Consider the following 13,407-nt stretch of genomic DNA (forward strand, 5'->3'; position numbering starts at 1 on the left):
ATATGTGTGGTTTCAGAATGTAATGTTTTTCTTTCATGCATTTCTAGTGGTGATTATATTTCATACATAAAGGGGAACTTATAGTAAACTAAATACGCTTTTTACCAATTTTAGACAAGACAATGACTTACAGTCTTTGTTAGGTATAATGTCCTTTAAGTAAGAAAATTTTAAATTTCATTTCCTACATAAAAAGCATCAGAACTATGGAAATTACAAATTTTAGAATTTGTATCACATTTCACAGCCCCCCAAAGAGAAGATTTTAGTAGGGTTTGTAATATCATAATTTTGTAGACTTACTTGTGTGAATTTTTCAGTCTTCTCTAATCATTAATTGTTAAGCATCAGGTTGAAATACTGAATGTATACTGGTATATTCCAGAGCATGTAGCTGATCAAACTTAACCAAACTTCTTTGTCTGCAACTTCTCTGGAAGAGTGTGCATTAATCTTTTTTGTCCTAAGGAGAAGTATTATCTCCTAGTGTGGAAGAAAGAAAAAAAAATAAAAGTAATTGTGTATTTACCTTTATTTTTGGAACATTAAACTGGGAACAAAATTGTAAATGTTTGACCCTTTCTGAAACACTTGGGTAAACTGTGATCTTTTCAGAAAGAGAGACGCTTGAGATTTAGCAGAGAAACATCTAATCAACACTGTCACAGAGAAGCCTCAGAGAGAAAGATCATTAGTGATTTTTCTGAATAGAGACAAGAGAGGTATTCTGTGAAATCATTAAGTAACACAATCCAAGCCAAAGGAAACAGTATTTTAGGATGGTCTGTTGTACAGTTCATTGCTGAGAGACGTTTTAGATACAAGAAACTGCAAATGAAGTCAATAAGTCACGACAAGTTATCAGAAGAAAAGTCTGTTAAGGGCTAGCAGCACAAGAATGAGGCTATGACCTCCCACCTGCCGTACATTGCTAAGAGTCTGGGTGAAACCCTTGCATTGCAGGATGTGGCATTGCTGTGGATGATGCCGTCCATGGGGACACAAACACTGAGCTGGCTGCACAGCCAACCTTGCCACCACGCTTCTGTGCTCATGCTGTGAGGCACTGTGCTGCACAGAGCTTCTGATGCATGGGGAGGCTCACTCTTTTTGATATTCTGGCTGTGATTTCAGATTTTCTGCAGTCACTTTTGCCCTTATTGAACCAGCTTTATTATTGTCAAGTGTTGTTAGCCTTCTGCCTTGATTTGATTGTCTACTTCCTTCCTTCTTCAGGGCCTCATTTCAGCGTGTTTTGTTATACCAGTAGGAGTGTGTTAATGTTTAGTTTGTCAGAGACATATTTTTCATTAAAATCTGGTGTTGAAGCAGCTCTGAACTTATCAAGGACTTCTCTAAGACGTTTATTAAATTTCTAATACCCACTTGTGATCATTTTTATGTTATTGCTTTTGATCCATTCCCTGCTAACAATTTCCACGCAACAATTTAGACAGCATGGATTTCCACTCAAAAACCATCTTCAGTTTCAATTTTCAATTTATAATTCCTCATCTTCCTTCTCCTATTCTTCTTTGTACTTCCCCTAATAATCTCTTCTTCTTTCCATCCCCCCCCGGCTTTATCCTTTAATTGTTACCATTTGCTTTTGTTGCTCCTTACTCCTGCAATACTACTTCAAATAAATGGATATATAGACATATTTGCTGCATCTCAGTAGCTCTTTTTCTGACTATCCTTCTTTGTTTCTGATCTGTGTGTTGGCTTTTTTCATCCCTGATACCTCTTTGCAAATTGCACTCTGTGGTTTTTATATTTACATAGTGCTGTTTGTTTCTGGTCTGTTTACAATCATTCTCATTTTGTTTTTAGTGTGGCGTTGTTCAACCTGTGGTTTCAGGCAGACCTACACAGTTTTGTTTGTAGTTGGCTCTGGAGCAAGTTTTTATTAATTGGCTAACATGGAGCTTTAAATATCCTAATGCACTGGAATGGGAAGTGACATCTTGCACCAGATAAAAGATTGCTTAAATTTTCATCCAACCTGACCAGCACACCTTACCATCATTGCAAAAAATTTCTTTCTTCATGTCCAATCTAAATCTCTTCTCTTTCAATTTAAAATCATGGCCCCTTGTCCTGACAATATAAGTCTTGGAAAAAAGCTTCTCTCTATTTTTCTTATGCTCCAGTTTAGGTATTGAAATGCTGCCATAAGGTCTCCACAGATACTTCCTTTCTCTAAGTACAAATATTTCATACTGTTTTCATAGGAGAGATGTTACAATGCTCTGACCAGTTTTGTGGCCCTCCTCTAGACCTACTCTTACAGATTCATGCGGTTCTTATGATGGGGAATCCAGAGTTGGATGTAGCACTCCAGGTGTGGGCTCACCAGGGTAGAGCAGAGCGGCAAAATCACCTCCCTTGGCTGGCCAGCCACAATTTTTGTATGAAGCCCAGGGCAAAGCCTACACAATTCTGCAAATTATTTAAACAAAACAAAACAAACTCTAAAAACAAACAAACAAACAAACCAAGAAAAAAAAGGGGTAAAAGGGGAAAAAAAAAACCCCAACCAACCAAAAACAAAAACCATATAGCCAAACACCAAAAAGTTGCCTTTTAACTTATATTTAACACTCATGCCTTTTTAGAATGTGTCCTGACAGATGTGATATGCCGAGATGGTTTCAGAGTGTCTGAACTGTGCCAGAGGTTGCTCTGCCAGGCCAAATCCTGTGGATTAATCCAATTCTGTCCTGTTGAAGTGTCACTGCCTTTTGGTATGGCAGCTCTAATTCTTGCACTTGTAGGTCCTAAGCTCTCCACAATCCTCACGAGCTGCCTCAAGGGGCTGTAGAGGGCCAGGAACAAAAGATGAATTATCTCATGTCAATCTAATGTTCATACTTCATGCAGAACTTGTAAAGGCTCGAGTTTGGGCAATTCATGCTCAGGTTTCCTAACTAGTCAGAAACAGAAATCTAGGTCAGAAACAATATACACGTAGAGCGGACAATGTGGGAATGAAGGCACCTGTGGGAAGGGGTGAAACTTTGTGGTTGATGGTGATCTTTGTGTTGATAGTGAAGACTATTCAGTACCTTCAGTATGAAGTCAAATACAGAGAATTTTCAAACTGAAAAATTTGTGTGGTACAATGCAGTGTATTTGAAAAATAAGAAGGGTGAGTTTTTTAAAAAGTCCTTTCTAAACAACAGTTTTTCCATTTTTGATAAATGGATTTCAGAACATAGAAAACTGTGGAAACAAGGAAATCACATGAGAAATCAGGAAAACACATTGTACAAACATTCAGAGAAAATTTTGTGGGCTTAGTTCAGGTCTTTGGGAAAAATAGTGGCCTTTTGTTCAGTGCTATCAGAATACTTAAGAGGCAACCCACTCTAACAATAGAAACGATTTATTCTTTATGCTGCTGTTTTATTGATATGTTGTGGAAGACTTGTCATGATGTCATCAAGTCAAACATGTGCACAAAAGGGACAAGGAATAAGAATTTCTAACCTATCTTTAATAATGACTTTGCCAGTGAAAATGATATTCTTGTTTTCATGTCTCTCATTTCCTTGCAATTTGTTTTTCTTGAGAGGGGGGAGAACAAGGGGGCTGGGATTAGTGGTTTTTACCTTTTTTCCCCCTATTTACGTGCAGGCTGCTTAAAGGAAATCACATAAAGTAAAAATAGACTTTATATTCACTACTGAACTGTCTAGTTCTGCCTGTGTTTTATATATGGAAACCTGAAGTAATGAAAAGTTTTCACCATCTTTCAGAACCCACAGCCCACTGAGAAACTGTGCTGGGCCATTTGAATTCAAGGGGCATCATTTGAGACAGGAGTTTCATTTTCCTGAAAATTAAGAGTACTGTTTCACATTTCCTATTGATATTACTATATTACTTAACAGCAGCTGCTGAACAGGAAAATGAGACTTGGATAACTTTCCAAGGAGAAGGAAAATGTTAGTTACTTTTACCTCATGACTTAACTGGATCTAGAAGCCATGTTTAAAAATAAAACAGGAAGATCACAGGAAAGCTGTACTTTGTTGAAGATTTAATTAGATTTCCTTCTGCAATAATTCTTCCAGTGCTAATGTTACAGAGTGACAACAGGATCTTTTCTCTTGAATGAAATTTTGTGGCCTTAATACAGGAAAGTAAAAACTCCCAGAATATGTAGTTATTAATCCCACCAATATCAGTGAATAGTCTAAAACAGGATAGAAATGTGATTCATCCCTGCACTTTAGAGTAATGCTGTGAAAAACATCATAAATCAGCATGAGGGTTCACAAGCTTATAGTGAAGTGTGATAAAGTGCTTTACTGAACTAGAACTAGTGTTTTCCAGTATCTTGTAAAACCAAGCACTGTAAAACATCAAATATTTGACACAAGATTTTTCATATTTGATGTGTGCAACCTTAAGAATGCTGGTAACAATTCATTTGGACACCTGTGTGAAAGGACTTTATTTCAACTTTAGAAGTCTTGAGACATTAATTTCTAAAGCGTTTTCAGTGGTCACAAAAGGAAGGGGCTGATGAGCTTTGAAGAAGGGCCATGTGATCTTGAGCTTTTTGGTGGGTATAATTAAAATGATGTGGTGACCTGTGTTGATAATCTTTCCAGAAGCTGATGGCAGGTCTCCACTAGAGCTTGCTTTTGGGGTTCGAAGGGTTCCAAGCAGCATGTAACAGCTCTGATTGCCTAAACAATCCCCCAAGAGAGGGAAAGCTGGAACAGACTGTGACAAACCCATGCATCCATTTTTTTTTCCTAAGAAAAAGTTTTACAGAAGGTACAGAGGAAAAGTTCAGTGCCACAGTAAACAGAATAAAAGTAATGGACATCTAGATGAGAGATTGGGAGAATAATCTCAAGTCCACAGTGCCAACTCCTTTGATGGCAGCTGAGGAAGCAGAGAAACAAATCCAAGGAGGAATAAATTAACATGTTTGGACTCATCAAAGCAGTCAATATCTTATTTGATATGAATTAATAACTACTCAAAAATTCAAAATCAAATTAAATTTGTCAAGTTTTCTTATTTTTTTTTATGAAAGAATTGTGTTTTCTTGGAAAATATTTTCCCTTTTAATGTACCTCTTGAGAAATTATTATAGCAATATATTACTGCATTCTTGAAAAAACCATTCTACAGCGAGGACTTATGACTTATGACATGATCATTGGATGAAAAATTTTAACAAAAAAGAAGATTTGAAGCTTCATTCTGTGGCTTGTCCTTTGTCTGCAATTACGAAAGTTCTGTCACCTCATAAGGGATTTGTTGCTTTTTTGATGAAAAGTTATTATACATTATTATACAATTTTTTATTCATCCCTAGCGTTAAAACATAGGGGTAATTTACTTCAGAGATATGCAGTGAAATGTGTATTATTTTGCTTTCAGTAAGTTTAAACAAATTTTTTTAATGAAAAAGTGTTTTTTCAGTTGTGTGGTTGTTCTTTCCTGTTCAAACCAAATCACATGATTTTTTGGCAGAAATCATTACAGAAACTTGATCAAAATTACCATATTCTAACTAGAAATAAAGTCACTAAATAACACTGTTGACATCTCCTTTGTCAAACCTGAGTTACTGTTTGTCTAAATTACAAGTTAAATAAATTAGAACTAATATCACTATTTCCTAGACATTTAGAAACCCTCGGAATTTTAAATATGCCAAGATTTTGAAATCAATTCCATTCTATTTTAAACTATACTTGTATAGAAATTAAAGTTTTACTTTGGTAACCAGTGGGAATGGGCTAGTGACAGAAATGAGCATTACTGTAAAAACTGGACATTTGTACAAAACAATATTACCCATTTTAATTCCTCTATTAACACTTGTCATAACACCACTTCACTCTTCAAAAGCCTATTTTGTTCAAAATCTTAAGGAATCATTCCTTTTATGTATACAGAGTGTCATTCTAATTCAGTTTGCTTTCATGAAATTGGGTTTTTCCCCTCTTTTCCTTATGTAAAATACCTTTTGATATCTTAATAGATTTTGTTGGGTCTGGATCTTAGACTTCTGAAAACATGAAATTGGGAACTATTTATTCTCATTCAAATAATAAATGTGATGTAAAATGAGTTTCACAGCAGATGAATTTCCTAAAGGTTGCTTAGTAGTATCTTATGAAGTTTGCAGACTTACGTCTGGCAAATTAATTTAAGTGGTCAAAGTTTAACCACAGCTGCAGAGAGATTATGCTCTGTATTGAGGCTCTAAACTCATGAATTGGTCTTATTCTCAGTTTTAAGCGTATACCTATACCACTATTACATTTTCTGTGTTGCTCATGAGTTCATGCTATATGTCAAAGTATCTGACTCCCCAAGTGAATAGATAAATGTAAAAAAAATAATGTGGTTCGGGAGATTTTAACAACACAATCACGATGATTATCAGTAGAAGGGTATTCTGAATTCAATTCCCCCTAGAGAGCTGTGGAAGATGTTTTGTAAGGATGTCTTCAGCTCATATGTTTGTCAGGACTGGGGACATGGACACAGGCAGATTTGGGGACTGAAGCTCCTTGAACATCCAGCAGTGACATCCACATGTGCACAATCCAATCCCATGAAAAATTAATGTAGTTGTGAGGGTATTTGGGTTTATCTTAGTAACAGCTGTGTAACTAAACAATCTCACTGTCTCTTTTTAATAGGTAATTAATTGCAAGTACATAATAATTCATACTTTGAAAACAAATTGGAAATTATATTTAAACTGCTGTATGTTGTCCAGCCAAAATTGCAGTGGAAGGAGATTTGTCATTTTGGAATGATAAATTTCTTCACATGGCTTTTCCAAATAGTAGATGTTTTGGTTTATCCTGTTTCCCATTTCTAACTATTTTATTGCCATTGGTACCAGTACTGTTGCATTGTCCCATTTTAATCTAAAAAACCCAAAAGCCTGGGTAATATTGTAAAGAATATTTGTGGATATCCTGAGGGAAAAATAAGAATCTGATACTGCGGTGAGGGCAATAAAAAGCAATGCTGTAATTTACTGTTGTCATTCACATGAAATATATTTTGTGCTAAAATGGCCCATCTGGAGCACATCCATAGTAGGGGACATATACCAGTCTCCTTTTAGCATACTCATTTATGTTGTGTAATGGACATAATACATAAATGAAGTGTAATCATTTTTATTTACTCTGGTGATGTCAGCATCAGTAATAAACCTACAATTCACGTTCAACTTCAAAATACCAGAAGCAAATCTGTCAGTGTTAACATATTTAGACTGATATTATTCTTTTACAGGGTTAAGGCCATTCCTTGCATTTTTAAAATATTTTTCCCTCATGATATAGGGTAATAAATTTCAAGTGTAATGTTTAAAGTCTCTATGTGTATGCCACATGAAAAATGGCTCTTGTTGAATATAACCATTCTTTACGAATAAAATTGCACATAAATAAATTACAATAAAAATAGTAGAACTAATAGTACTCTGAAGCAGAACTGTCATATTTTTGCCACCATTTATACTTCATTAATGCATAGGAATTTTTTACTGAAATGAGGAAAAAAATGAAAAAATACAATAGAAATTTTATACAGCATTTCTGAAACTAAATGTGTGTGCAGCATGTAAAATAAGGATTTCAAACAATGGCAAAGAAATAACAGTATTTGAAATCTGTTGGTTCAGCAAACATACATTTATCTTTTTTCAGAGTGTGTGGTTTGAGAAGGCTTTGTTATTTTTATATATAGGGATTTATTATTTAGTTAAACAAAGAATATTCTTTTCAAATCTTTCACTAACGACATGCTAGATACTTATCACTCAGCAACAGACAGAAGAGAAGAGATTTCTTAATCTTCAAGAGAGTATTTCACAAACACCAACTTCTCCTATTCCCTGGCAGTAGACAATAATGAAGCAAATTCTGCATTGACAAGCCTAATGAAATAGCAGGAAATTTTTCTTTAAAAGGTTCCATAGTTCATTTCTTACCTGCCTAATTGTTTTCATCATACTGAAATTTGTGTAAGAGTCTATAATTTTTTAAAATGAATGGTACTATATTTAAGCATGATTAATGTTATTACAGTAAGTACCAAAGGATGTAATCATAATATGCCATTTATGATAATGTCTTGCCATCATTTTATATCACATTGATGTTTCAGTGAATTTGCACCATTGTGAAGTCAACCATTCTCTTATGGTTCACTATGATTTATGTGGCCACCCGAGAAAGCTGATAATAATTAGTCTCTTTCATAAATTGACATTAAATAGACAGTATCCCCCAGAATAATTTTAATCTCATTTTAAATGTGAAACATGGCAAATGACTCCTCTATCAAATCATAAGAAATATTTAATGAGAAGTGGAAATCTACTATACACTGAAAAATGCTTTTGTAATTCTTGTTTTCCTAGATATTGGTGGAAGGTACCGTAGGAGATGGTTTCACTGGAGACATTGGACTTGATGATGTATCTTTTCTGGGATGTACTCTTTACAACGGTAAGAGTTGAAATGCACATCTCCAAACTGTGAGCTCATTCATTGCTGTCATTTATAAATATTGCCACTACAAAAGTAAAATCCGGGTTAAACTGTGACTCAGGAAATGCAGACTTGTTTCCCTGCTTCTCAGACCCTCATATCCAGGCATCAGCACAAAATAGTTTCTGCTGTGCATGTAAGGTCCAAAAGAGATCCTTAGAAAGAAGTGTGCAGCTTCCATACTCTTACAGATCTTGATTCCTAGAAAGAAAAAGAAACTTTGCTGTGTGTAAATGAACTGACCTTTCATTCAGCCAATTCAGTTTGTTACAGCTTTCCACCTCCCCCTAATAATTTTTAATGTATGTACTGTGCCTATTGCTCTCACGTGACAGCACACAAATAGTTCAGGTGATAGAGTAACCAGTTGTCAAAAGTCATTGTTACCAAGGGTAGAACAATCTCTATAGAACTGTAAAATATTATATCCCAAAATACATGTACTTCAAGATGCCAGACTCAGGACATGGAGTTCACCACAGAAGAGATTTAAGAGGGCTGCTGTCAGCTGCAGCAGGCACTGCAGGGTATATGTGGCGTGACAGTTGCTCTAAAGTCGTGACAGGGCTGTAGAGAAGCAAACAATTTAAAACAGTGTCTGAATATTAGCATCCTAGCACTTACTCTAGAGCACCCTAGTGCAGATGCATTTTGTTCTGCTATTCCAGAAATTTCTTATAGGTATAATTAGTTCTACAAGGATTATCAAATGTGTATTTCTTTTGCAGATAATTATGTAGTGTTTTACCATATTTATACAGGGTAAGGCAGTTATTGTAACATTGTGGATATGAAGGATATTTGTAACTACTCAGTTAATGGATTGTCCCTTATATTTAGTGAAGAAAATCTTAAAAGAACTAATCAGAAAATCCTTAAATATTTTCAAATTAGTTAGAAAGAAAACTTTAAAAATAAACAAGAAATTGGAAAGCATAGAGGGTCAGAGTTTCGAAGTTCATAACGAAGACAAAAAAACCCTCACTGCGTGTGGAAAGATAAAATGAAAATACTCAAGTATAATGGTAGACAGGAATCAGGTTTGGTGCTCTGTATATTTTTAAAATTGAGAGCAATTTTTGAGACAGTCCAGGGTCCCACCTTTATTTTATCTCCCCCATGCCATAAGAATATTCCAACAACAACAGCAACAAAACAGTCAAGGAAACTGTGGGCATGGCCTGCAAAATAAAACAACAGCTATGGCATATTCCACCATATTTAACACAAGTTGGATCAGGTTGAAAAAGCAGAGTTCTCCTGTCCCTGCACTCTAGAGTCAAGCACTGCCCAGTTGCTCTTGTTCCACTTTAAGTGACCAAATACTGACAGGGAGAGATGGGCTTCACAGCTTGGTGGTAAAGTTTCTCATAAGTAACATTAAACATGTTGAATCTTTTGAATCTTAAATGTGTTGTTTCAGCACATCTTTTGAATGTCCCAACCAAAGGCTATTCAGTGATGCTTGCTCTGGACAAAATGGTATTTAATAAAGTATAGAAAATTGTTTCAAAATAGAGGAAGTATCAGATCCTCCTTTATTTTCAGGTGTTGTGAAAGTTATGGTTATTCAAAATTTCTTCTTCCATTTCACTGTGTGAGGAGCAGAGGCTTGAATGTGGCATTTATATTAAAAAAAAAAGTCTTACCCATAAGGTCCTTGCTGTTTTTCTGAGTTGTAGATAAATTTATCAATTCATACAATTCTTATTTCAGAACATCCTTTCCCTCAGTCTTTTGTTTGAGTTTTAGGACATTATGAGAGTATCATTCATTTGACTGGAAAATAATTTATTTAATGTCATTGACTTGCTTTCTATCCTACAAAATAGAAATGGGTAATTATTTATCAGTAGTAGTGCTCCAGCCTTCAGGTATAAGAAAACCCAACCAAATCCTTGCTATCCCAGACACATTAAATATAAAAAGTCTTCACGTGTACTTTTTAATTAACTCAGGTGTACTGCTCAGGTGCATTGTGCACTACCACTAATAATTTCATAAATTATTAAATTTTATAAAGGAGTTTTATAATGAAAATTTCTTTTATGGAAAATAATAGCAAAGACTTTCAAGAAAAGAGAGTAAGCTTAAAGAAAGGTGCATAGTAAACAATAGGAGGATAAAAAAAAGGCAACTGATTTGAAAGAAGTGGTAATGAGTTTGAATGAAATATAAAGGAGATGGTGGAACAAGGTGGTGATCTCAGAATAATTTCTCTAATGAGAAAATAATTCTTTCAGTGATAAATTTACAAGGTAAGAAGGTTACACAGTAATTTCCACAGTTGCTTGTTGTAATCAACATGTTAAAAAGCCCATTATCATCTGAATAATCTGTTAGCCTTGGTTCACATGGAAAATCAGTTTCTGTGATTGCTGTGTGAGTCTCAGCATTAGTTTTTTGGAATTACTCACTGGGTTATTCCAAATTTGAAACACCAGCAAGAGGAGTAAATCGTAAATCCTGCAAGTGTCAAAGATTGTATGGATGGTGTGACAAAACTAGTGCTTTACACTGAGGAAAGCTCCAATTCAGTTCCTGCTGAAATGTCCTCCTGACATTTAAGTCACTCAACTATCCAGGCCTGATTCCAGTAAAGCCATACTGTGGAAAAAGGGGGCAGTGGCAAGGAGAGAAATCATTATGAAGCTGGAATACCTTAGTTGAGGTGCTCAACATCCTTTTGGCTGTTTTTTCAAAGGAAACTTGCCCACTATTTCTACAACTACTTTGGGAACTTCAGTTCCTGCCACGCTCCCCATGAACAACTGCACTGAGAAGGAGTTTGTCTGTCGAGCCTCTGGCCACTGCATCCAGATGATCCAGAAGTGTGATTTTAGACCTGATTGCTCTGATAAGTCTGATGAATCAACTTGTGGTGAGTAGATCAAATCACGTTCTTACTAGTTTGTGGGTCTTAATCATACTCCTTTAGCAGCTCTATCCTATCTTTGCAATTTGGCAGTAGCACCTAGATGTTTTCCTAATGTTTGCCTAGGAAAATAAACATTTTACTCTTAATATGTGTGATGTAATGCACTTTCTGCCTTCTGATTCAGATTCAGCATTTCCATTCAATTACTACTGAAATGTGTCAGGGGAAGGAATCCTCAGGTCCATAATGATTGGTAATCATACATGACAATTTTAAGTGAGCATAGTGTCTTAAAATGTTCACTAGTCCAGATTGGAAGAGAGAAAAACTTAAGAGTTTCCTGTTTGGGGTGGACAACTGGGGGAACTGTATCCAGTTCTTACCTACTTCAATAAGTATGAGTTTTGTTTGCTTCTTTGGTTTTTGAGGGTTTTTTTCTTTATACAAAATTGTTACATCATCAGCAATAATTGTGAAATTCAGCCTACTGCACACAGAAATGAGTTCCAGCCTGTAATGCTCTGGCAGTCTTATGGGAACACTGGAAGGGGGACAATGGACTAGGTCCACACAGGATGATTTAAGACAATTGTTGATTGCTTCTGATGCAGTAGTTCACACTGTAGCATTTTAGATGCTGTTAATGACTGCCTTTTGCCTCCAAGATCAGTACTTGAAAGTACTAGTGTACCAAAGCCAGCTAGTGAGGGGGACAGACACTGAGAGACAGTGACCTCATCAGCCTTTGCAAACAAAATTATTGTCACTGAAAATGAAAACTCTGAATTCACTACACATCATGAAGGAAATTCAATCACTTCTCTCACATGAAAACTCAGTGAGGAAAAGTATCATTCACTCCCTATGTCTATTTCTTATGTGGGAATAACTGGAAGTCATGAATCTGATGTTTAAGTACCACTAGGCAGTTTCCTATAGTGTGAAAAAACAAAAGCCATTGAAGTCTTGCCCTGAAACATAAATGCAGAGCCCTCTCAATATTTCTCCCCTCAGAAATTTACATTATCTTACAAAACATCTTTTCCTTCTAAGCAAGATAAATACTGTGGAGTATACACTTTTACATACTTGCTCTGAGGCCTCCCATCACTAAGATGGGAATTTATCACTCAAATGACAATGCTGGACTAGGACTTAAAAATGTCCTGACTGAAACAGAAATATGGTCATAGGAAGGTGTTATCTTTCTCTGAGGCACTTTAAACATAATGTTTACAAAGCATGTTAAAAAAGGGAATAAGCATTTAATGCAACTCATCATTCTCAAGAAACATCACAAATCTTCATATGGGCAACTCATGAGATCGCACTGGCTGCAGTTTGCTTCCTTAGTGAGGATATACAAGCTATGAATCAAAACTCACTCTCTCTTTAGTCTACCATTTTAAGCCTTCAAGGAAGGATCAGGCACATTCTGCCAACAAACTGTGATTTCTGGATGCAGCATTTTTTAATGGGTTTATGGATTAAAACAAGTTCTTGTTTCCTTTGCACAAGTCTCACAGCAGTCACTTAAGTGTAATTGTCTGTTCCAAAGTTCTGGAGAGTGACTAGACTCAACTTGGACCATGTGCTGGAGAATAAATATTCACAGCAGAAAGGGAAAATAAAATTGGTTTCTTTACTTTAAGTGGGGTCAGTAGAGAGTTCACTTTGTTGCTCAGGAAGCAAAAACTCGTCTGAAGGCAGCTGCATATTTATTTAGTAAGACAACAATAATTTGATTTGATACTGATACCAAATAGATGCATTTTTAGGTAACTTTCAAATTTTGTGAGCACTGCTGAGATCTGTTTTTTGGTGGTTTTTTTTTAGAGTTATGGTCATGGACTTTGTAGACAATGTACAACGATTTGTCAGTGTCATCAGTCTATAGGACTGGAGACAGAACCATACAGCAGCTTACAGATTCCCAGCTGATGAATTTTACATGAATTCCCCTGTATATTACATGAC

At 35.7% G+C, this 13,407-nt stretch overlaps 1 protein-coding gene across 1 annotated transcript in view; it reads left to right on the forward strand.

Moving 5' to 3' along the window:
• The window catches only part of MALRD1 (MAM and LDL receptor class A domain containing 1), a 232,061-nt gene that overhangs the window by 66,282 nt on the left and 152,372 nt on the right, over nucleotides 1-13,407 (forward strand). Inside the window, exons 18-19 of the mRNA XM_066191598.1 lie at nucleotides 8,423-8,510; nucleotides 11,257-11,433. Of these exons, the coding sequence (XP_066047695.1) occupies nucleotides 8,423-8,510; nucleotides 11,257-11,433 (265 nt within the window). The remainder of the gene's footprint in view (nucleotides 1-8,422; nucleotides 8,511-11,256; nucleotides 11,434-13,407) is intronic.

Source organism: Chamaea fasciata, unplaced genomic scaffold (assembly GCF_029207755.1).
Source record: "Chamaea fasciata isolate MVZ Bird 193981 ecotype frontalis unplaced genomic scaffold, bChaFas1.0.hap1 SCAF_1, whole genome shotgun sequence".
NCBI classification, from domain to species: domain Eukaryota; kingdom Metazoa; phylum Chordata; class Aves; order Passeriformes; family Sylviidae; genus Chamaea; species Chamaea fasciata.